General features: G+C 46.9%; 1 protein-coding gene across 4 annotated transcripts in view; it reads left to right on the plus strand.

Moving 5' to 3' along the window:
- Window positions 1-20,253, plus strand: part of RGL1 (ral guanine nucleotide dissociation stimulator like 1) — a 258,932-nt gene extending 238,679 nt beyond the window's left edge. For all 4 annotated transcript variants that reach the window (XM_059147082.1, XM_059147085.1, XM_059147083.1 and 1 more), the window contains 5 exons: window positions 1,482-1,571; window positions 6,043-6,229; window positions 10,458-10,712; window positions 14,779-14,893; window positions 17,850-20,253. In XM_059147082.1, the coding sequence (XP_059003065.1) occupies window positions 1,482-1,571; window positions 6,043-6,229; window positions 10,458-10,712; window positions 14,779-14,893; window positions 17,850-18,037 (835 nt within the window). In that variant the 3' untranslated portion in view covers window positions 18,038-20,253. The remainder of the gene's footprint in view (window positions 1-1,481; window positions 1,572-6,042; window positions 6,230-10,457; window positions 10,713-14,778; window positions 14,894-17,849) is intronic.
- Window positions 20,254-25,926: the final 5,673 nt, after the last annotated feature.

Here is a 25,926-nt window from a genome sequence, read left to right on the forward strand (position 1 = left end):
GTTTGGATTTAAATTTTGGTCTTCTCGACTCTACAACCTCAGCCCTCAATGTGGTTCATATAACCTCTGTATACCTCGGTTCCCTCATTGGAAGAGAGATGATTTCTGAGGTCCTTTTTTTTTTTTTTTCTTTTTTTTAAAATCCCAGAGTGGATTGGTTCTTTAACATTAAAACAAAACCTATGATTCAGTAGTCATTGCTTGATGAAGACTTCTTTCTTTGCCATGTAGAAAATAAGGCAGCTACTGCCTTTCCATTTCTGATCTGATGGTCAGTGTGTCTGAGTGAACTTCCTCTTGTGTGTCCATCCTTCTCACATACGGAGCCGACATGCCATGACTGGGGATCCTGGATCAGAAAGTTGAGGATCACGATATCAGCTGCAATAATTAACTTTTCGTCAGTTGTTTTAACTGACTTTTTTTTAAAAGATTCTATTTATTTGACAGAGAAAGATCACAAGTAGGCAGAGAGGCAGACAGAGAGAGAGAAGCAGGCTCCCTGCTGAACAGAGAGCCTGATATGGGGCTTGATTCCAGGACTCTGGGATCATGACCTGAGCCGAAGGCAGCGGCTTAACCCACTGAGCCACCCAGGCACCCTTATTTTAATTGACTTTTTAATGATTAGAGGAATCTTGCTAAATATATCCCATTTTTTTCTTCCTCTTTATAACCACATCTAGAGCTTAAGTTAATATTTGAAAAATTCGTTTATCAGTGAGTGCCCACACGTGAGCAGGATACACATGATACATCATTAGGTTTCCACATAATTCACAGCTTACCACGCTACTGTTGACCACACTCACCCTTCCACACCAAAGCCAGATACAGCCACTAGTCAGAGCTACGAGCTTTCATAAAAGACATTTCAAGTCACATATAAATCCCTCTTATGCTTAGGGAAGTTCTATCTGCCTGGCATTTAGATGTCTGAATTTGGAGTCTTTTAAATTTAGGGTGTTTTAGCAAATAAAAATCATATTCAATTATCTTTACCAATAATATAACTGACTATGTCTCTTCACTAAAGATTAGATAGTTTGCAAAAGTCTTGTCTTCCATTTCTCTTAGATAAAAAGTTGAGCACATGTACACACATACACAGAGTAACGGGGGGAAGTAGCAGTCAAGAAATAATCCCCCCCACCCCCGGCTTAGTAGTGGGATGAGAATGGTCAAGAAATAGAGCGGAGTTGGTCTTTGGTGCTGCCAAAATGCACAAGTCCCTCCTTGAGGCATGCAGCACTAAAGGGGCTCAGTCTGTAGGCCAGGACGGGGATTAGGGCAGGAGGTGTCCAGGTAAATTTGTAACGTCTGGTCATGAAGTCTGTCCCCTCTGACATCGGTGTGGGAACAACATGGTGTAGACATCTTTACTTCGAGCCGTCAGAGACTTCCTCTAAAACAGAATCAGCAAGTTATGTGACTTTCAACCCGTTCTCAAGCTCTGACCTCATCCCTCTCCTGTTCCCCAGCTACGCCCTGTCCTGTGAGATTGAAGCAGCTGCTGACGCCAGCGCCACGTCGCCCAAGCCTCGGAAGAGCATGGTGAAGAGGCTCAGCCTGTGAGTGTCGCCCCGGGGTCCGGGTCCCCCAGATGGTCCCGTTCGAGTGGGGGGAGGGAGGACATTCAGTACCGCAGCCCTGAGCCAGGCCAGACGTAAAGACTGTTCACTCACCGGTTAAATAGTTGACCTTTGTGTCGTGAACTTACTAAATCTCTTCCTTCTTCTCCACTGTTCTCTCTGGTATGAACCACTGTCATCTCCCAGCCTGGACCACTCTCGCAACACTCTTAATGGGCTTCTGGCCCTGGCCTTGCTCAGTGATCCATTCTCCCCCAAATAGCCTGATAGTCTCTTAAAACATATACCAGATTATAGTTCCTTGCTTCGAAACTTCCCATTGGTTTATTTAAATATAGCACCCAAACTCCTTATCCTAGCTTAGGAGGGCTTTCATGATCTTCCCCCAACCTTCTTGACCACCTTCCTGCCATCCAGCCTTGCCCCTTGTTCTCTAGGATCCAGCCATACCCATCTTATAGCCATCCATCAACCACACCAGACTCGTTCCTGCCTCAGGGCCTTTGCACCAGACATTTCTTTGGTCTGACATGCTTTCTCTGTGGCTGGCTCCTTCAGGTGTGGACAACAGTGCCTCCTCTTGAGAGAGCCCCCCCTCTGACACTGCTGGCTTCCCCTGTCACACTGGTTCTTTCCCGTGGTGGAGCATTTGCCACCGGAGAGCAGGAGCCTTGTCTATGACACTCATGACTCTGTGCCCCACTAGGTACTAGGCATGCAAGAGACACTCCAGGGCTAACTTCATAATACCTTCCTCCCTTTGAGTAAAATCAGGAATCCTTACCTTGGTCCTCAGGACTCTTCAGAAACTGCTGTGTCATCCTAGGCCTGCCCCCACCCCCCACCGTCCCATACCTGTCTGTCCTTATCTTTCCCAGCTCGCTCTAGTCTGCATTCCAGCTGCACAGACCTTGCTGAACATGTTCAGCTGCCATTTCTTCTGCTGAGAACACCGGTCCCCTGATGGCTGGGGGACTCACTCTCACTCCCTTCAGACCTTTGTTGAAATGCCGCCTTCTCAGTGAGCCTTCCCCCAGCCACTTTACTTGATACTCTAAGGTATGTGCCCTAGCCCATGGCACCCTCTCTCACCTGCATCTGCTTTGAATTTCTCCATTGCCTTTACCTGCACGTGACATGTACACGAGATTTATGAGCTTGTAGATTGACCTCGATAGAATTTTCCATAGTGTCTTGCTATCTCTTCATCACTGCAATTATGGTGGAGAAAAGAACTCTCTTTTGAGATAACCCAAGGGCCTGACCAAGCCTTGTCAGCTGGTAAGATCGACACCTCCACAGGGAATCAGGCTCCCTGTGAGGTGACTCAGGGAATGCCAGGCATCTCGATGGTCTTCTGCATCAGAAATAATTGGAAATTTCTGGACCTGCTCTGGCAGTCAGCAATCCTAAGTGCTACGACTTTTGCCCTCTTGCTTTTCCTACCATGCCCTTATGCAGTAGCTACTGCAGACACATTTTTATTTAACTGCTTCCCACTACCCCCTCCACCCCAACCATCCTTCTGTACTGCTCTAGGACCCCTGGGTCCTCTCTCTGCACCACCTCTGGCTCATGCACAAACTGCAGGGACAGTCCCATGAAATCTGGAGGGGAGCAGGGTCGTCAGGGCGCAGTGCGCTGCATGAAGTGTGGTCGACATTGAGTACGTATCTGTGCTTGGTGATATCTTGCTGAGATGCTTGGATTTAATGTTTTTGCTATCTGCAGTTGAGTTAGAACATTTATCATGAATAAAACAGGCCACCATGTCACCCATCGTATTTCTTATACATATAAGGGTATTTGTATACCTGTCGATTTCCAAAATATTATGTCATCTTAGCATTTTTTAAAAATATGGTAAATGTACTTTTTGCTCTCCCCACATTTAATGACCCATTTTCCAAAGAGCTGGAAAGATTTTGGGGGCCTTTGGGGAAGGCATGTTTGGTCTGAAGGTCAGAGATGCCTAGTATTGAGTTAGAATTAACCTTTACGAAGCAGAACTGACCTCATAGAGTTGTACAAATGGAAGAAGGTTCTTCCGTCTTTGAGCACATTCATTCTAAGCTAGACTCTCAGATGACGGGCTGAGGACCAGGCATCCACAGCCATCAGAGGTCTACTCAGAATTCACGGAGGAGTACAACAGCGGCATTATTTTTTCTCCTATGAACTGTGATCAGAGTTGAGCTCTTTCTCCTCTAGCCCCAGTAGTGCTTGGAGGTCCCAGAAAGAAGACAACATGGAAAACGGGACAAGAGGTGGGAGGGTGCAGCTGGAGATCAGCTGGAGATGAGGCAGAATAAAGATATGCTCCAGGTCTTGGATCTTGAGCAGGTAATGCCTGAAATAATGAAAAATCAAGCGCATCATTTCTACTGTTACTTTATACAGTCAGTACGTGTTTGGGGTTGGCTGCATTTACTAGTTTCTTTACATGTGTTGCTTCTTCCCTCCTTCCCCTTCCCTCCTTTTGCTCCTCTCCCTGTCATCTGATCATGTCAACCCTCTCCGTTGCTGAGAATGTCTTTATTCTGCACTCACTCTCGGAACTCTTTTAGTTGGGTATAGAATGCAAGGAGGCGCATTCTTTTCACTCAGCACTCTGAAGACATTATTCCATGTCTTCGGACTTCATTTGTTGCTTCTGAGATGTCTGGTATCTGTTTACTTCCTGTTCCTTTGTATCACGTCCCCTACCCTGTTGCTTTTAAGAGCTGCTTTTGTCTTTGATATCCCCTTAGATAGATGAAGTGAGGATTGGGTCTCATTTTTCCTGTTCAAGGTGTGGTTCCTGGGTCTGAGGATTCATGCAGTTCATTAGGTCTAGAATCTTCGTAGCCAACATCTCCTCAGATAGGGTCACTGTCCCACTCTCTCGATTGTCTTCTCTTGGAACTCTCTTTACACACATGTCTGCATTTCTTATTCTAATCTTCATGTCTTTTAATCTTTCTTATTTCCATGTCATGTATTTTGATGCTGATTTCTGAAGATTTTCTTCACTTCTCTCATCTAGTTCACAATTTTTCTTTCCAGTGGTTATTTAATCCTTCCACTGAGTTTTTCCCTTAAATCACTACATTTTCACTCTAGCAGTGAAATTTTTTCAAATTGTCTTCCTGTTCTTTTGTCAGATTATCTTGTTCTTAACTCCTGTTTTCAATTTCTTTTGTTATGTCTTTAATATCTTAAACATATTTATTTTATAGCCTGGCCCATGGTAGACACTCAAATATTTGTCAAATTAATGACTCAATTATTAGTTTTTTTCTGAAAATTCTTGTAGGTGAGAAGTTCTGAAATTCTCAGGAGTCTAAATCTGCTGTTTGTTGTGCTTGTTTGACTCCCTTTGATATTTCCTTGTGTATATTTTGTAATTTTGTATTATGAGCACATCTCTATCAGAAAATCCTCTGTATCCTGGTTTGAATGTAGATTCCTCCAGAAAGGTTTTTTTTTTTTTTTTTTAATTTCAGTTTGCACAAGATTATTACTGAGAGTTCCTAGTTCCTACTCACATATGTAGCAAATCTGAGTGAGGTGCTGGTCAGGATCACAGGTGATTTCAGGGGAGATGGTTTTCTTTCACCCAAGTTCAGGCCAAGACAGCTAAGCTTCGTCATTGTCTCCCTGTGCCAGTAGGATGTTATTTTTCTAGACCACTTTTTTACATCTTTCTACAAAGACCCCTTTTCAAAACCCCTTTGAGGGTCTTGGCTCTATAGGAGAGGTTTCAGCTTCAGCGCCCCACCAGAAACAGGAGGCCTCCTCTTCGGGCCTGTGTCTCTATTCAAACCCTTGTCCCTCATTTACCAAGACTGGTACTTCCCGCTCCGCACCCAGAGCAGCTGCAGAATTAGCTCTCATTGCTTCCAGTTTTCAGTTCCCTGTTTATTTGTGGCCTATAGGGATTTTCCTTCCTGTCTTGCAAGCTCATCTTTAAAACGCGTTTTTAATATTTCTCGTCTAGTTTTACAGTGAAGTGGTTTAGCTTCCGGCAGTTCACCAGATGTTTGGAAACAGAAGTTGTCCTCTTTGGTTCCTTGACCAAAGCGGTGCCGTCCTCCTTCCTTAGCCTCGCTCGTGGTTCATTTTATGGTGGGAAGGGATGGGGGGTGTGGCGACGGTATTTTGACCCAGCCGGAGTGGTCTATAGCATGTTAAAAAATAAAGAACCGTTGTTCTAGAGGGTCCTTAGATTACGGCGGCCCCTCTTCCAGCTAAGCAATCTGTGCGTTCTTTGAGGTTGGAAATTACCTGTTCCGATAAGATGTTTACTATGATCTGTGAGACACTTTACAGGAAACATTGTCCAATAATGCCAGCGCGTGCAAGATTGACCAAATTTGGGTTAATTTGGGTTAATTAACACAAAACACTTGCTGAATCATGGATTCCAGATTTGTAAGAGCCCAAACACCTGGTGTCATGTTTCTTGCAGACTCTTCCTGGGGTCGGACATCATTACCAGTAGCACTCCCACCAAAGAGCAGCCCAAGTCCACTGCCAGTGGGAGCTCTGGCGAAAGCATGGACTCCGTCAGTGTGTCATCCTGCGAGTCTAACCACTCGGAGGCGGAGGAGGGCTCTATCACTCCCATGGACACTCCTGATGAGCCTCAAAAAAAGGTATACGTGTATTCTCTTCGCATGATTCCTAACAGAGACACCTGACGTAGTGTTTGCCGCATGGGAATCTCTGTTTTCAGGTTTATCGCTCTTCAGTGTTTTGAAAGTCGTGTTTATAAGAACTGTTAAAGCCAGTTCAGTCTGGGGACCCATTCCTTATAGAAATAGGTCTAAACACAATGAGACCTTATAGAAATAGGTCTAAACACAATGAGACCTTATAGAAATAGGTCTAAACACATCTGGCCTTGGAAATACTGTACTGGACCCATATCCAATGGTGGCTGAAGGATTGTGGCCTGTACATGAGTTATGCTTTATTGAGGAGGTGTAGGATTTTCTTAGAGGTAGTGAAAAGTCAAGAGGCAGAGGTCTGTCAACCTCTTGATGTCATACCTTGTCTTAGCCATGCTTCTACCACAATCATCTTAACAGAGCAAACCACTCCTAAAAAGTCAGTGACTTAAAACAACCACCACTTACTCACTCTCATGCATCTGCAGGTTGGTTGACGTGGGTTAAGCTTGGCCCTAGGCCATGGGTTTGGTCCAGGTCCGCTCTCCCTGCCTCTCATTCTTCTTGGAGTAATGGGGCTCTCCAGGCCATGCCATTAGTATGCTAAGACAAATGAGCCGGAGAGCAAGCCCAGCTCCACAAGTATGTTTCAAGACTCTACTTCAGTCATACCGACCAACATTTCATTGCCCGAAGCAAATCATGTAGCCAAATCTCACCTAAATAAATGAGACAGACTCCTTCTAATGGGAGGAACTGTGGGGTCACAGGGCAAAGGGCATGGATGCTGAGGAGAATAAAGAATTGGTAGCATGGGCACCGGGGTGGCTCAGTTGGTTAAGCATCTGCCTTCAGCTCAGGTCATGATCCTGGAGTCCTGGGATCGAGTCACATATCAGGTTCTCAGCAGGGAGTCTGCTCCCCCCTTTAACCCTTCCCCCACCTCGTGTTCTCTATCTTGCTCAAATAAATAAAATCTTAAAAAAAAAAAAAAAAAAAAGAATTGGTAGCAATTATGTAATCTGCCATGGCCCTAAAAAGAGAAAATGATGAGAGGTGATAAAGCACTCCTGTTTCCGCAGAGAGGTTCCATCTACCGTTGGCTTCCTAGAGAAGTAAAAAGGAAACAAGATTTGTCTTAATCTTCTGTATACAGCTGCCTCAATCTGTTGGTCAGGAGGCTTGGGTCAGAGATGTCAACTGTGACATGACTAGAATCTGTGCCATTTCGGGGAGATTTTTGGTTAGCCAGACCTGCTGTGTGCGTGACTATTGGCCCCTTAGCTTTTGCGTAGGCCGGTGATGTGGAGTGTTGGGAAGAATGTCCCCATTTTGTTTGTGTCTGCCATTCCACAAGGGGATTGGTGCCCGGTTTCACATTGTGTTGTGAACAACAGCAGTATGGGAACCCTCAAGTGACCTTGTTGCGGATAGCCAACCCCAGACAGACTTCACACTCAGGAGTCATCAGGCTGCGATGTCTCAGGTGTTGCCCCTGCAGGATTTCTTACCTTCCTACTTGGAAATCCAGAGACACATCCTCCAGACATGAAGGAAAAGCTGTGCAGACTCTTAAGAATCTGTTCTCCATTTTCTCAGGTGTATTTCCTAAACCACTGATGTAATCATTTCCTATGACTTGATACGTAGTATTTAATTTGTTAAAATCTGGAGTGAAGCTTCATTATTCACCTATTGACAGGTTCTTGTGCTTCGTAGCCCGCTTTTCTGACAGCAGACATTGGACAGAAGTGACAAGAGAGGTATCGCACACGTCTTTGTGAAATTCCTCCCTGTCCGTTTCCTCCCGTGCCAGCTGTCGGTACACGGGACGTGTGCATAGGTCCCGACCACGCCTTTGAAGACTACCCAGAAGCCTACTGGGTGTCATTTGCACACCCCTTGCTATGTCCTTTTTGTCTTTTCCCTTATCATGCTGGTGTTTCAGTTTCTTATACAAATCACGAATTTTTAGTCTTCCGACGAACGTTTCTCAGAGTCAGGAATTTCTCTAGGTTTAAAACTGAATCGTTGACTTGGGTGCAAGTAGTTGCTGGGCTATAGCCTCCTTGAATGTCAGCTGGAGAGGCCCTGGTTCCCCGTGCTCACTGCCTGGTGGGACCTGGGTGACCTCCCTCGTCTCTCCCTATGCTGGATGCCACAGCCGTCAGGATGTCCACTGTGCCTTTCCCAGGGTTCTCCAGGAGGTGGCTCTTTGCAGTGAAGTGTACTTTGCATTCCTTGTCTTGATCCCCCAGCTCATGATTTCTAAACATTTATTTTCTGTCTTTTAAAAAAGATTTTATTGATTTATTAGGGAGAACAAGTGGTAGGGGCAAGGGGCAGAGAGAAGGGGAGAAGCAGACTCCCTACCAAGCAAGGAGCCTGATGCAGGACTCGATATCAGGACTCTGGGATCATGACCTGAGCCAAAGGCAGATGCTTAATGGACTGAACCACCCAGGCGCTCTCTACACATTTATTTTCACACTTGCTCCTCATAGTAAATTCTCAGTAAGACTGGATTTCATCAGGTGGGCCATTTAAAGCTGCTGTAACCCAGGCATCTTCAAGGCTTTATCCTACTCATAAGTCATTAACAGAGGAAAATCTAACAGAGGAAAAGGGATTTATATAGAAGAAAAGGGAGGTGAAAGAATTGAACCAATAATTGGAAAATGGACCCTCTTGGCTGGTGCGTGGTGCACCTTCAAGCAAAGTCATGCTGTTAAAATCATGAACTCTTGGCTCCCAGATTGAGCTGCAAAGTTGATTCACTTGCAAAAATAGACCAAAAATGTTACTAAACCATATTGTGATAGAGCTGCAGGTAGAGTGGTCAAATCAGCTTACTGGTTCTAATTAAAGTAACCTACAGTGGAATTTCCTGTACAGTTATGCCATAGGACGAAGTCCATAGGAAATAAAATAGAGTAAACTCCATTTTACTTGGAAGCTCGAGGATCAGAATGCTAAATTTCTGTACTCTGTTTCCATGGAAAGCAGACAGGCATGAAAGAAATTTATGTTGTTTATTTTTTAAAAGAATTCCAAAATATCCGATAGGATTAATATGGTATAACTTAGCTTCATACACTGAGAAATTATTTATAATTTTCTACAGTAAGAATTGATATTTAAAATGATTCAATGTAGTGACTTTTTTTTTTAACACAACCTTTGGAGTTTTGGGCCATTTCCTTGGTAATTTTACATTGTTCGTGGTAACTATGGAGTTAACTATAACACTTCATTCCTTAACTGTCCTTGATATAGGACGTGAAAATGTATACAGTTGGTTCTAGAAGCAAACGTAGAAAGTAATGGAACCTGCTCCTAGGCCGTATTCCATTTGGGCAAGTCATTCTATTTCCCCGAGTCTTTTTTCCCTTTATAATGCTCTGCGTTTTGTTCATGAGACAGTTGTGAAAGGACCGTGAGATGAGATCTGTGAAAGCTCATCACAAACATCAGTGTTCCCCACCACCAAGGTAGTGGTGTACTATGTTCATTTACCACTTCTCGTCAACTTTAGACTGAGCCGTGACTCGGTGCTCACTGTGTGAACCCAGCCATGAGAGTCCGGGGATTCGGGAGCCTGTCATGGTGGTGCTGCCGACACTTCTCTCTGGCCTTGGGGTCCTCAGCAGCAGAGAGTGACTGGGGCCAGGTCATCCCCAGGGGCCTTTCCAGGACTAATATTTCATGCAGAGCTGTATAATCTATGGTCCTTATCGTAGAAACGTGTAAAGCACAGACATTTCTCTCCTGCTACAAAATCTTACCGTGAGGTGGAGCCAGGATAGGAGAGATTTTGGCTGGGCTCATTAAGCAGAGTCCCACTCAAGGCAGTGGGACTGGATAAACTGTTGGTGAGGCTCCCCCCCAGCCCGGAAGCTTCCTCCCGGAGGCCATATTGCCTCCAGTTTCTGGTGTTTGCTGCCATCTGCTGGCCACTTCCTTAAAACCAGCTAAAAACGGAAATTGCGAGACCTGGATGCAGAGGAACCAGGGCAAGTAGGGAGTTGCTGATAGGCATCTGCCAAAAGTGTGCTTGCATGGGGACAGCATCCGCGTGTGCTGCGGGCTGTTACAGAGGAAGTAACGGACGTTTATTCATCTCAGCATCTACCTCTGCTTTGACAGTTGTGAGGCACGCCCTTGGTCAAGGTTCCGACACTGATGTTCTCCTGGGGTGTGTTCACTTTTTCAGCTCTCCGAGTCTTCCTCCTCATGTTCCTCTCTCCATTCCATGGACACAACTTCCTCAGGGATGTCGTCCTTAATGAACCCCCTCTCCTCCCCTCCGTCCTGCAACAACAACCCTAAAATTCACAAGCGCTCCGTGTCCGTGACGTCCATTACCTCGACAGTGTTGCCTCCCGTTTATAACCAACAGAATGAAGACACCTGCATAATCCGCATCAGTGTTGAGGACAACAATGGGAACATGTACAAGAGCATCATGGTAAGGCACCCAGACCCGCACCCTCACTCTTCTGCGTTCGCCCAAAGTGAGTACGCACCCAGATCTCCCTGGGTAGACACCAGTAATGGATTTATATACATCAAAAGATCTTTGTACCAGCAGTGTCCAGAAGATAGAGTTTCCACATCTTAAAATTTGCTAGAACTTACTCAGTCTGGTCAGTGTCACTTTTCTCAGAACAATCAATTTGGATAAGTGTAGAAATGTATTCTAGGAATGATGCCGCCCCCGCAGGCCTTCTCGGAAGTCTTCCTGGGGAGTCACATGCCTGCCTCTATCATGAACTCCCATGCATGCTCAGCAGTCAGCTGTGTGCTGGCCCATTTTTCTCCTTTTGTTCTTTGGAATCAAACTCAGTATGGTGAATGATCAAGCTGGAGTGCAGTTTGAGTCCACGAGGAACAATGTTTACAAATGAAAATGAGACTGACTTTTTGTGTTTCTTTATAAAACTGTGATTCTGACACAATCCCCACAATGTTTGGAATTAATGGCGGGATTGTTGGAGTCACACAGGGCCTCTCCTGGTAATAACCTTGGGCATGTTGTTACAGGAAGAGACTCCTTCGTTTGTAGGACATGTAGGACATGTATTCAAGAGCAGAGTCTCACTGGCAGTGAATCCCACGGCTCATTCTCTGTCTTCCCTTATCTTTGTCACTCGCCTTCTTGTGGGGGGGAAGGTCACTGAGGGCTTACAAGTTCAGCTTTGAACATGGCATAAGTGATATGGAGGTACTCACTGTTTTCTCACATTCCAAAGGAAAGCTTTCCTATGTCATTCATCAAAACAGCGAAATATTTCTTGAACCTTGGTTGTGTGCTAGTCACTGGACCAGGCTCTGTGGATGGGGAGACGAGTGGGGCATCTCTGTCTTTGAGAAACTTACAATCATAAGGGAGATCATAAAGCATTACTGAAGCTGTACCCAATTCTCTAGTAGAGGTCAGACCAGATTGTAAAAGTCCTGCAGCCTTCCTGAAGGAGTTTATGTCCTCTAGGCAATTAGCATCTCATTGAAGGCCTTTAAATAGTGATCAGGTTAGCTCACGGGGATCAAGTAATTGACATTGTAGGGGTGGTCCTAGGGTGTGGGGTTGGATTGGAGGTGAGGAAGCAAGATAAGAAGTAGCTGTCATAGTCCCCATGGGAGATGATGAGGACCTGAATGACAGCGGTGTGGCTGGAGATGAGATGGATTTTTGAAAGATTTTTATGATGTAGAATCTTAGAATCCATTAGTTTAGTCATCAACTTCAGGTTGCTGTGGTGGGTGATGAGGAAGAGGGAAAACTGAAGGCTGTCCAGGCAGCTTGGTGGTTGTTGGTCCTATCAAGTGAGGTATGAACTATCAGAGAAGGAGGGTTTGAGGGCACTGAAATTGGAGGGACCAGTGGGACATCCAGCTGGCTTTGTCTAATAGATGGGCAGAAACCCTGTTGGTGTCAGGCCGGTTCTGGGGTCAAATCTTGAGAGGTAGTCATCCGGACCACTGGGTGGATAGGACACTCACACAAGGAGTGAGAGAGAGAGATGGGGGAACCACCGGGAAACTGTGTCATCAGGTTATTATTGTGTTCTCTGTGGGGCTGCCTTGCGTGGGTTCTCTTACACACGCTGACCAGGTCCTACCTCGTAACTCTAAAGTGTCTGACATGAGAGTGAAGAGCTGTCATGTGTAATTCGGGGGACAGGTCTCTAAAACACCACGTGGAGCTAAAGAAACCAGACAGAGAATTACATGCTGCAGGAGTCTGCCCTTTCAAAAACAGGCCAAACTCACCTGTGGTATTAGAAGTGAAGCTCGGGGAAGAGGCACAGGGAGCTCCCTGCGTTCTGTATTTAAGGAACATGAAGGTGGCACTCCGCTGTCACTCCATACTGCGCCACCCATACACTAGCCTCCAGCCAGGTGTGGCGGCTGAGCACTGAAAATGGGAATAGTCCAAATTGAGATGTGCCGTGAGTGTAAAATATGCACATTTTGAAGACTTAGTACAAAAGAAAGAAAGAATTTCTCACTGGCAGTTTTTGTATGGATTACATGCTGAAACAATCGATGGGATGTATTGGATTAAATAAGATATATTAAAATTAATTTCCCTTCTAAAAACTTTTTTTAATATGGTTACTAGGCACTTAAAATTAGTAATGAGGCTCTCTTTGGTCTACTGGATGGTGCTGGTTCCGCCTGTCAGCCAAAGGCGGCGCTATTGAGTGTTGGTACTAACTGTGATCCTCCCCTGCTCTCAGTACTTCCGATGGGACCGAGTAAGAAGTTCAGAGCTCACAAGTTCAGAGCTGGACTTGTGAGCCCTCAGTAACCTTCCCCGCCAAGGGAGGGAGGCCCTTGGCCTGTCCCACCTCAGTTGGACACACCTGGGGAAGCTTAAGGTCAAGAAAATAAGGGTAGCCGGAGGTGGGTTTAAAGTTGACAACTCAGCCCAACATTAAACAACTGAACCATTAACATTAACTTAGCCTGACATACATCCCCAGAGTGGGGGCCTTTCTCTTTAGCTTTATGCTTCGGGTCCCGTTTGATCCAGCTGTGGGAGTATTTTCTTTAGACTATCAAAACACAGATTTCCTCTTCCAGAATTTGGTGTGCATCTATTTCTCTCTTGGAAATGAATACGCCGGATGTTTAATAGACAAATGAACAAGGTCTTTGTTGCTTACAAGAACCCCATTGTACTGCATGTTGTTTATTGAGTCACAATAAACAGCTGCTGCTCCAGACCAAGGGAGACATCTAGGCCCTGTCCTCTGCGGGCTCTCGATGACAGTTTCTTGGAGCACATTCTTCCTCTCCTCCTCCTTTTCCTCCTTTCTCTGTCTTTCCTCTTACCTCCTGAGGAGAACAGCTTTTATTTGTAAGTAACAGTGATCCATGTTTTCTTATGCATCCTTTCTAATGTAAAGAAATCACTCAAAGGATGGTATAAATTTTTCCCCTTGCCCGGAGCGCCCTCCCAGTGGTTGGCTGATGTGCAGAGCTCCAGGGGAGAAAGTCAGAATCGGGGTTGAGGAGAACCTTTACTTGTACATACAAGATGTTAGATTTATTATTTTTAAACCTTTAGAAGCTGATTTTTATTGAAGCCTAATTTACATACATTATATACACAGAACTTAAACATTTACTTCTATTATATCTGTAACTCCCACCCCAAACCTAAATAAAGAACACTTTTCATGTGTTCTCAGAATTCCCTGTGCCCCTTCCAGTCAGTTCCCCCCTTAGCCTTAATGAAGGTTAAGGTTTGTCTTTGTTAGTTTTCTAACCCCATAGATGAGTTTGGCCTGTTTTTCCAAGAATAGACTCCTGCAGCATGACATTGTTTGTTTTCTTGTTTTTGTTTTTGTTTTTTCTCACCCTGATGCTTTTGGGTCCACCCACATTGTTGTGTGTCAGTTTTTAGTTTATAGCGGCTGAGCTGTGTCTATCAGGAACGCAGTCCGGGCTTTTTGTCCATTTCCCTGTTCTCCCCTGCTGAGGGAGATTTGGGCTGATTCCACTTTGGGGCTACTAGGAGCGAATCTGCCGTGAACATTTCTGTAGGAGAAGTCCTTTTGTGGACACAGGTTTTCATTTCTCTTGCTAAATACCTAGGAGCGCCATGGCTGGCTCACGGAGGAGTCCCTTGTGCTTTTTGAAATGGTCAGCGTGCAGAACTGGGACCATTTCTAACCCACAGGTTGTAACTGGTGCTGAACACGTCAGGCTAATTTCGGCCCAGGACCAAAACCCTGTGCATTTTTCACTATAGCCTCCTGTTTTCCCCCACCCTGGAACCTCAACCACTGTGGGGGAGATAGACAAGGAGAGGGGCGCACGTTCTGTTTTAGTAAGAGAAGATGCTTTGTCATGTGGCTACGAAGGGCGGAGCCGGGACTAGAACCCCGGAGTCCTGGCTCCTGCTCCTGTCTCATCCTGCTGGGCCTGCGGGAGACACACGGCAGCAAGAGGAGGAGGGCCCAGAGCACTCTCCCAGGAAGCATGAAGCGAAGTACCTAGAGACCCTTCCGTTGTCTTTCCAGCTGACGAGCCAGGACAAGACCCCCGCGGTGATCCAGAGGGCGATGCTGAAGCACAATCTGGACTCAGACCCGGCCGAGGAGTACGAGCTGGTGCAGGTCATCTCAGAGGACAAAGGTGGGCGCGCTGCTTCTCGTGGCAGGGACCCCAGTCTTAGGAATCGGAAAAATGAATGCAATGTTTTTGTGCTTTTGTTTTGTTTTGTTTTAAGATTTTTTTGAGAGAGAGAGCACGAGCAGAGAGAAGAGACAGAGGGAGAGGGAGACGCAGGCTCCCTGCTGAGCAGGGAGCCTGATGTGGGGCTCGATCCCAGGACCCTGGGATCATGATCTGAGCTGAAGGCAGACGCTTAACCCACTGAGCCACTCAGGCATCCCTTTTTGGGTTTTTTTTAAATGGAACTAAGGAAGGGTTTTTAATTGTGCACGAGTGGTATTGTGTGGGGAACCCGTGTCATGACCTCCCTCCTAGAGAAGCACCTCAAGCTACCCTCGCCACAACCCTGTTTTTCCTACTGTTTTGCTGATCACCCTCCTGCCCATTCTCTGTAAACTGTGTATCAAGCCTTCTAGAAAGAGGTCTCTCCCTGTGTCTGGAGGTGGGGGAGAGGTGGGGCCTGTTGGGTCTTTGCAGCCGGTCGCACACCTCCTCTACCCAAAAATGTAAGTCTAAGTTGTACGTGCATCTGAAATGTAGTGGTCCTTATAATATTTTCTCATTTTTTTCAATGTCTTATGTGTGAGAGGTTTCTAGGTTTATCTTCCAGTTTATCTTTATTCGTGATTGACCTTCAAGTAGCCAAAGCTTCTAACTCCAGAATCTGAAGATTTTTTTTTTTAAGATTTTATTTATTTATTTGACAGAGAGAAATCACAAGTAGATGGAGAGGCAGGCAGAGAGAGAGAGAGGGAAGCAGACTCCCTGCTGAGCAGAGAGCCCGATGCGGGCCTCGATCCCAGGACCCTGAGATCATGACCTGAGCCGAAGGCAGCGGCTTAACCCACTGAGCCACCCAGGCGCCCCAGAATCTGAAGATTTTTTTTCCAAATATTTTATTCACTTATTTGAGGGAAAGAGAGAGAGACAGAGGGAGAGCAGACTCCCTGTTGAGCAGGGAGCCCCACATGGGGATCGACCTCAGGACCTGAGATCATGACCTGAGCTGAAGGCAGACGCTTCCCCAACTGAGCCAGCCAGGTGCTCCTGGAATCTGAAGACTCAATACCTCACAGTTCCTGAGGCAAAGAACTGGTAATCATACTTCAGGATGCCTAGAAACCCACTATTCACAGAAATTCCTTTTATGAAAATGCTGGGAAAATACTCACCCAAAATGTATCTACTTTTTGCTGGTTTGAATTGGGATTGTATTTGTCGAGAGGAGGAGACAGGCTGGTAGGTGACTCCTCTGGACCCTGTCACCTCATAAAACTCAGTCACACTAAGTATCTTTCCAAGTGCAGTTGTTGACTGAGGCCAACCCCATCTGCTGGCAGACCCAACACTAACCGATTCAAGCATTTGAATGTAGGGCTGTTCACCGATGAGAAGCGCCCCCCTCATGACAAGAAGAATTACACAAGTTGGGGGTATGAGAGGGGAGCAGCTCTTCACACTCCATTTTGCCAACAGATCACCCAGGGCTGTGTCTTGAGCACAGAGAACAGTGGCTGTACCTTTTCCTAGAGGTGAAAAGCTCTATCCTCTGATGAAATTATTTTTCAGTTACCTCTGAGGGGCTTCTCATTCGTTCAGCTGAGCCCTCGCTTGAGGGGCAAACCCATGTCAGTCATATCTTTTATTGTCATTACATGTAAAATTCGAAGCCTACAATGTAGTCTCTTGAGTTGGACCATATTGCCCACAAAACAACACTAAGGTGAGGCCGATGAGTCTGAAGAACCAGGAGCCCTGAAGTGTAGTCTGGGCCCAGGTTTCTTCACTACTTGGGTGGGCTTTGGTGGGCTGTCTGACCTCCTGTGGCTGTGGTCAGTACCCTCCTAGTTCTTCGTACATCACAGAGTGGCTGTGAGGATAACAAGAAATAAGGTGCCCACAAGTATTTGGAGGTGTGCTAAGTGACATAAAGCTGTGAGGTGAATTGTTACTGATCCAGGACTATGTAGGCAGGAGACTGGGGACACTTTAAGGGAGTTATTCTTTATAGAACATTTGTGAAAATGTACCAGAGTCACTTAGAATCTGATGGCATCAGTCCTGCTATAGAATTTCCGTGTTTGAAGTTGACATCGGCCTCGCTGAATCTGCAAGTAGATGCCCGTCTATTGATGGCCTCCCCAACTCTGCTGCCACCAGTAGACTTGTCCATCTTACCTCTTTGATTCCCCATTTGGTTTTCTTAGATACCCATTACCCCTTCTTCTTTAAAAGAAGGTATAGTATATACCTTCTTTTAAAATGAAAAATGAATTCAAATAACTTTGCTTGATGATTTTGTCTAACACTTGGCATTGTCCTTGTTCAGAAATTGCAGCTGTCTGGTTGGGAATCACTGGGGTAGATACAGTTTAAATGTTAACAGATACACACTGTCTTATTTGGATGCTGTATATTAAACTGGTTTGACTTGGGACTACTTCAAAAAATATTTCAACATTCCAAGTATCGAGAGTTCTGGAAAAACCTGTTGATTTTTCATTTCTCCCCCATGTCGTTGGATCCTCTGGGTGTCTGAGAAAGGCCACATGCTAGAGCAGGAAATCGACCATGGGAGGAAGGACGCCCGGGTTGGTGTCCCAGCTCTGCCGCTGACTGGCCGCAGTCCTGGGAGTCTCATTCCATGTCAGTTGGCCTGTGTTTTCTACTCTACTTTCTTCTAGCTAAAATCGTCTGCAGTTGGTCATCTAGTTCATGGACCAGATTTCTAAGATCATATTTGTACTTAATTTTTTTAAAATTGGGATTGAGGAGTTGAGCAAGCCAATTTTGGGGACGGTAGTCATTGCCTGGTTCCATCCATAGCCCAGGGACACAGGGCCATAGTCCCTGCTTTGCGGCAGTGCTGGGCTGACCTACACCAGCTGACTGCCTTCTCTCTCCTGATCTCTTTCAGAACTCGTGATCCCGGACTCGGCCAACGTCTTTTATGCCATGAACAGCCAAGTGAACTTTGACTTCATTTTACGCAAGAAGAACCCCATGGAAGAACAAGTGAAATTGCGTAGCCGGACCAGCTTGACATTGCCCAGGACAGCTAAGCGGGGCTGCTGGAGCAACAGGCACAGCAAAGTCACCCTCTGAAGGGAGGGGCTGGGGCCCCCTTGCCGGCCAAAGGCGGAACGGGGCTGAGAACAGGCCGTGGTGATCGCAACGACCATCCAGTGTTAGAGCATCGTGGTGAAGTCAGCTGGTATTTATTGAGTACCTCTGGTGTGCAAAGGCATGAGGATAGGCATTGTGGGGAGATTGGAGATGAGTTTGACAATGAAATGGATGAATGCTTCACTGGTTCTCTTTGACCTATTTGAGACTGAAATGCAAAATTACCCACTTTTATAAATATATATATGTACACATATTAGGGAAGTATGTGTGCATATATAAATATATGAGGGACTTATGGGATATTCTGGACTATGGAAAAACAGATTTGCACAATGGCCTGGGATGTCGAGGTCACTTTTTACAGGGAAATAGAACTGAAAACCGAGTCTCATACCTTCCAACTAAACCGAATCAATCCTAGGAATACAGAGTGTCCTTTGTGCCAGTATTATAAGAAGTCCAAACCGTTTTTATCAAGGGAGAAAACTTCCCTTTTCCAACAAGTGCCACCAGAACATCAGAGCTGCGGAGGCCGGGCGGCCACGGCTGAATGAAAGGCCACTTCAGGAAGGGTTTGGATAAGCCAGTGGCTTTCGACCTCTGCCCGCATCTGCCGCATCTGCCGCCTTCTGCGACCCCAGGGGGCAGAGGGCGACAAGGAGGCCCATCTGACCCACCAGTTCTGCCATCGTGACACCTCTGGAGTCAACATAAGCCCATTTTGATTTCTGGCACTGTGTTCTGCCCCCTCCCTGACCCCAACAAGCAGATCGCAGTCCTGACCGCACAGATAGCCATGCTCTTGGGTACCATCTCAGCCAGAAGAGAAAGCACAAAAGAACGGTGACTCATTTGGACTCTTACCCGTCTCGGAATGCCACTACTTCGTTGCCATTTCTGATCGCCTTCTTCTGCATGTAGAACTGTACGTCTGGAGTGTCTCGCCATCTGGATCGTCGAACCTCGCTGTGACGTACAATGTGTTCCTCAGGTGTAGAAATTCCTACTTGCGATGGACTCTGTCGGATCATTTTGAGGCTGTGAAGCTTTCTGAACAGTGAGTGCTCTGTCAGCCGCCCCTCAGAAGAGGTTCCCCGCTCACAGCAGCGTCCTGTTTTACCTACTAACCTTTATAGCATTACTGTGCCTAGTCCCGAGGAAAGAAACGGGGCCACGTATATCATTGAGATCATTTCTAATGAGGTACATTTCTTTCACATGGAATCAATAACATTTTTTTTTCAGGTCCCCACAGTTGCCATCACAGTGTTACTGTTAAATGACATTTTTGTCTCTCGGAACACCATCACCCTCTCCCTTACAAATTTGAGCTGTGCTGGGGTTTGACCTAAAAAGCCATAATGTGGGATATCGACATGTGTAAGAAGCACTTTCAGAATGTCCTTTTTAAGAAAAAAAAAATCTCAAAATATCTGTTTTTATTCCAAAAATAAAGAGAACCAACCCAGATACAAAGTATAGATTGTAACATGAAGCTTTTTTTTTTCTTTTTTCCTGATCCCATTAAGATGGCTCCCAAAGGTTATGTGAGATTTCTGTCATGTAAATAGCCATATGAAATCTGCAAGAAACACCAGGGAAGTTTAGAGACGTGTGGCGGTGGACCAAAGAATGAGCCAGGAAGGCCTCACATTTCCTTTAGGTCTTTCTAGCAGCTTAGACCATGCATTGGAAGACCGACCGGGTTTCAACTGGTCGAAAAGCACTTTCTTCGGTTTGCAAGGCTCGTCCGATTTGTGCTTCTGTGCTTGGAGGAGAGATCGCCAGAGTGCTAGACATCGTGGAGATTGAAGTAAACGTAGCCTCAGCCTGAATTTCTTGGTTTGCTGGTCGCAAAATATTAGGACCGTTGGCCTGGTTTAGGGTGTGGCTGCGAAGACCTAAGTGTTGCGCCCGTGTGCTCGCCCTCTGTATTGTACTGTATATGTAGAGTCTAGATTTATATACTGCAATGTAAAAAAATATATATATATATTTTCCTTTTTTAAAGACAATGGAAATTCCAAGTAGATAAAACATAGCCTCATTTATTTAATGCCATTTTCAATGTGTTAAATTTGTTTCCTGGTGGACAGCCGGGTAATGCTCTTAGCTGCTCGCATGCTTGTCTTTCTGCATCTCCATCGTCTGTTTACCTTTTGGTTAAACTAATAAACTGGTTTGGGACTTGGTTGGCCTGTGCTGCCGGACCCCAAGGGATCGTATCTGGAGTATTCATCAGGTGGTTCTGGGATCCAGATGTGTCCGTAAGCTGGTTGGAAGCGTACTCGGGCTCGGCTGGAGGGAGCAGAGGGGGGAAGCCAGCCAGGGACAGAGTTGGGACGGGGTCCTCTCCACTGCGGATGTCACCGGCATTGGAGGGAGAGAGGGACATCCTCAGGAAACTGCAGTCTGCTACGCTGCCTTGCCAGATTGCTGCTCTTAGGAGTCATGTGGGAGGGAACACTAAAAGACAAACCTGAACTTGGGATCCAGGGTAGTCCTTGGCCTCCTTTCCAAGAGCCTCTTCCCTGGTCTGCAGTTGCTGCCATCTGTGTAATTCCTGAAACCATCCACGGTGCTGTAGAAGGGCCTCTATGGAGGGGCGGACGGAAGGAAGGCTTTCGCAAAAGACCATCAGAATCAGGCCAGCTTTCCTCAAGAGAAGCACATGATTGTCATTTCATCATATTTCCAAAAAGTTTGCAAAATTACTTCCCTTTGAATTCTTATATGGAGCCAAATCATCAAATTTTCTGGACCCTTGTAGGATTTTGGAGAGAGCCAACTGGGTGTTTTAATCACTGGTAATGTGGGGTGGGACAGGAAAAAGAAAAGGATTTCTACCTCTGGCACTAGGTGACTATCTTTTCAAGATCATTCTAGAACACTGGTCCCCTTGTTTTGCCTCTTTCTAGAAACTGGGATTGGTTACTTTCTGCCCAAAGAAATAGTGTCTTAAAACTTCCCTCTTTGGAGCCTTTTCAAATCCCTCACGCAGCACAAGACCATGAGGAGGCAGACAGTAGTGTTCCATCCCTGATAACCATGGTATCAAGAAGGTTCCCTGGTACCCATCGTCTTGTTCTACAGGTGCTGCTGCGGTGGCCCTGGTTACAGCAGGTACCCCCATTTCAACAATGAGAAGGGATTTCTGTCGTGTTTTGCATTCCCGTTTCCTCTAAAGTCTCTCTGAGAGCAAGACTTCTGGAAGGGAGGATGGGTTAGACTAGGTTTGGTTGAGCTGAGGTAACAAACCATGAAACCTCAGTAACTTAAGACAGTTCTGTATTTCGTCACGTTGTGGTATAATGCAAATCAGGCAGCTCTCCTGAGGGGCTCACAGTGGCTCCAGGATCCAGGCAGCGTCCATCTTGCCACCCTTCCATCTCGGGCTTTCCTTCAAGTGACAGTGATGGTGGTGGAGGGAACTCCCACTGCTCCTAACTGCCCCAGACTAAGGTCACGTGCCACTTCTATGCACAGTCCACTGGCCAGTCTGTGGCCCTGATCTAAGTGCAGGGGCGTGAGGGGGGATGTGGGAAAACGTCTGGAGTAGTGCGGGGCATTAACTATCTCTGCCACAAAGCATTAGTAGGGTGCATGGATCTGTCTTCTTTTCCATTTGGATTTGGAACACGGCAATGAGGACTTGAGGTGGGGCTGAATAGAGCAAAGGAAGGGTTCACGAAAGAGAGGTGCTCAAGGGAGAAAATACCAGAAAGAGTCATTCAATTTTGTCCAGAATTGGACTTAACAAAATTTCTGTTTAGCTTTTTCGCTACAGTGACCACCAGTTTACATGCTTCTAATTGTGGTTCCCTACTTTGCCTAAACTAGGAGTCACTTTATGGATGTGGTTGTATGTCAAGTTACAAGAAAAACCTAGAAAACTGAAAGATTTTACACATAAACCATGAGATAGACAGATTTAATTCTTACAGACTCCAATTTTGAAATCCACGATTTTGGTGTGATCTCTCAGGACCCCTACCCAGAAAACTGGGAAAGGAATTCACTTATTTAACAGTTTGAGGAATACGGTGAATTTAACGTTTCCTTAAGAGTTGAAAGCCAGGGGCGCCTGGGTGGCTCAGTGGGTTAAAGCCTCTGCCTTCGTCTCAGGTCATGATCTCAGGGTACTGGGATCAAGCCCCACATCCGACTCTCTGCTCAGCAGGGAGCCTGCTTCCTCCTCTCTCTCTCTCTCCCTCTGCCTACTTGTGATCTCTGTATGTCAAATAAATAAATAAATCTTTAATTTAAAAAAAAGAGTTGAAAGCCATATTCTAAACACACTCAGTCCCCTTGGATTATGGATAACAGGGGCCAAGTCCCAGAGCTGTCCAGTCAGTGGCTCAAGGTGAGGGGCAGTACTCTAAATTATCAGAACCCCACTGTGTGCTTGCCACACTGGGCACCGAATCCAGAAGGCTCTCCTGACAGATATTCCTCCACAGCCTCCTGGACTGGAAGAGAATGCCTGGAGTCTGTTGGCTCCATCCCCAGCCTTCCGGCGATGGGAATTCACACGAGCTGTCTTGGATCGATGGGCATCTAGTTGTTTCTTTAAAGACCCCAAGGAACGTCCTGCCGCTGCTCAGAGCACTGCTACCTATTTTCGTGGCCTTATCCCGCCTCACAGATGAAGAAACAAAGCCAAAAGGGTTAGGATTACGTCAGATCCCCAGCTACGATTGGAATCCATTTCTGATCCATGAACTTGGCCCTGGCCCCCGCTCCTCCCCACCCACCCTCCCCCGCCCAAAACGGGTACGGAGTCACCTGCAAAAAGCACCAAATGGATGAGGAGCTCAATGGGAAGTGGGCGTGACCGGGGCTTGGCTGCCACCCAGGAGCTCCGGACCTGGCTCCGCCTCTCCGTAACCCAGTTACCAGCCCCCAAGTACTTCATCTCGGCTTCTCAGAAGCAGTCATTTTTATTCCCACCATTGTTTAAGCCCAAAGCTTCAGTTTGTGATGCAGTTCTAATTTCTCACACAAAGGACACCAATAAATAAAATTTTTTAGAAAGTGAATAAAGTGTTTTGGCTTGCGGCAGCCATTAAAAAAGAGAAAATCAAGACCCCGTTTTCAGAATGGGAAAAGCATTCCAGGTGAGACCGTTCGCCCGCGCCAGACACGTATTTGTGATCCCGGGGTATACAGTATCTGACACCCACGCCTCCGGCCAAGTGTCCTCAAGGAACCAGGTTGGTCCGCTGGTGGTCGGTATGTGAGATGTCATAGGTGTGGGGTTGGGGCTGCCAGCTCCATTGTGTCCCGGACTCGGTGTGAGAGAGAGAAGCAGACGCAAACGTGAGGTGTTGGTGAGAACAGGAGCAGGACAGACTGTGCACTGCTGGCTTTGCGTGGAGCTGGAGAGCGGGTCCCAGGCCACGCACTACCTCACGTATGTCGCTTAATTTAGCTATTGTCTCATCTGGAAAGTAGGGATTGGTAATAAAAGCTTGAGGTTCACATAGCATTAAATTGTACCACCCAGGTCGAGAAAGTACTTTTCACTTTGTCCCATACTCCAAGAGTTGGCTGCTGCTATTCCCAGGAAGCTTCTGGCCTAAGGTCGTCCCTTCCCTTCGACCCCCCACCCCAGGGGTGAGCTGCCCCACGGTACAGAGCCACACGGCCCCAGACGTGGGATGTGGGGAGTGTGAAGGCACCCTGGAAAGCCTCACCTGCGGCCGCTCTGGGGAGACAAGACCCCCGGGGCCCGTCCACAGCCGAGGCCGGTCCACAGCCGAGGCCCGGGAGCGCGCGGAGGTGGGTGGGCCCGGCCGCCATGATGGTGGCCTCTGCGGCTGCGCGCCGCCATGGGCGCGACCTGTTGGTGAGAAGCCGCCCTGTCTGAGCTGGGGGTCCCTCTCAGGAAAGCTCAGCCACTACACAGAGTGGGTGGGGGCTCCCGTGAGGGCCTCCATTGGATTTCTTCTGCAGTTGGGGGACAGTTTTCTTACAGGAAGACCCCACACCCTGCTCCTATGTCCTCCTCCGTCTGCGCTCACATGGGCCCTGTGCTCTCCCTGGGGAAGGGGTTCTCTGTGCCCATGGGCGTGAGTAGGGATGATTTCAATGCACAAGGAGGAGCTGCTTTTCCATGGTTTTGGGGAGGTGGGAGGCGGGTTGGGAATCCATCACAGGGAGGACAGGCATCCGGCCCCTTCCTCTGGTTCCTCTACAAGCCCTTCAGCTCAGCAACACCTGGGCCTCTGTGAGCACCCTGAGCTCTCCGGTCTACTCTCCACCTCCCCTGCATGCTTTTTCCCTCTGGGTCCCTCCTTCCTTCTCCTGGCTGGCACACCAGCCTCACTTTCTCTGCTGTGGGGCCTGAACTTGGCTCTTGCTCCCCCTTGCAGTTTTCTCCCAGGCTGAGTGTGCATGGCCTGGAAGCCACCACTACCCTCTCCTCTCAAATTCCTTGCCCCCCCCCCCCACCACTCCCCTCGTGCACACTTCCTCCCTGGGCCCAGTCTGAACAATCACAGCCCATTCAAGTCTTCACAGTCAGGGCAGGTGGTTTCCAAAGCAGCTAAGACCCCGCAGATGATACTGTCAGCACTCAGAGGTCCCAACTCCTGCCGGGGCTGTCTGGGGGCCTTCTCTAAACTGTCAGCTGTGTTGTGGGAGAGGACGCTATGTTGTCGATTATCTTCTAAGCTTCTCTGAAGACCGGAGAGCGCACCACCCACTGCACTCTGAAGATAAATTTCCCCCGGGAGCAAGAGCCCACAGGTCTGCCCAGCCTCCCCTAGAATGGGAAACAGCAGAGAAACCCCCTCTGGGCCAGCGGGGGCTGCAAAGCTGGGCCCCAGAATTGCTCCAACATGAGATTTTATGAAAAACGCCCATTCCAGAGGCAGCCAAACTGAAAAAAAAAAAAAAAATACAGAGAGGGACATAAAAAGAAACCCAGCAAATTAAAAATCAGGACAAAACCAATGCTTAGAGATGATTCTTCATTGTTTCCATCCTTTTCGTGGGTAGACAGGAGGATGGCCTTGGGCCAGTGCAGCTCAGCTGGTGTCGCCCAACGGACCTGAGCAAAGATCATCACAAGAATTAATCGATCTATGGGTGGAAGGAAAATTCCAGGCCATTTTAGGTAAATCCACAGAACGGAAGGAAGCCATTCTCCTGCCCAGCCACACATCTTAATGGAGTCACCTGCCTTGGAATCCCATTTAGTGCTGACTAATTCTGTCAATACATTCTTCCTGAAAGTTCACCTGAACTCTTTATGCTATGATTCAAGCCACACCCTCTTACTCTGTGCTCCTAAGAAGAGGGGCACCATTTTCTGTGTCAGCTCCTAGGACGCAGGGCACTAACCCACCATCATCACTTCTCTCTTTTCCAACCAGCCAGCAAGGACTTCCTGGCCACCACCCATCAGACTCTTCAACCTTGTCTCATGGCCCTGTGTCAACTCCAGACTGCCGTCAGCCTGTCCACAGACAGACCCCCTCACATGCCAGTGCCTTCTCCTGGCCCTCCTCCCTCTGTCACATTTAATCAGACCATCCAGGAGGGAAGGTTTTCTCTAAAATAACAAACCTCACCCCAACACATAAAACATGGGCATAACCATAATCTCCAGGGCAGCCTGTTACAGTTTCCTGTCACCCATGACACGCTATTTTCTGATCGAATGACCAGCCTTTGACCAGCCTTTGACTTTCCCTTTCTCATTAGTTAACTCCTCAGTGAACTGATTTCTTGTCAATCGTGGATATCACTTTTTTTTTTTTTTTTTTTTTTTAAGAAGACTACATGCTCAGCACAGAGCCCAACCTGGGGCTTGAACTCACAACCCTGAGATCAACACCTGAGCCGAGATCAAGAGTTAG

Source organism: Mustela lutreola, chromosome 14 (genome assembly GCF_030435805.1).
Source record: "Mustela lutreola isolate mMusLut2 chromosome 14, mMusLut2.pri, whole genome shotgun sequence".
Lineage (NCBI taxonomy): Eukaryota > Metazoa > Chordata > Mammalia > Carnivora > Mustelidae > Mustela > Mustela lutreola.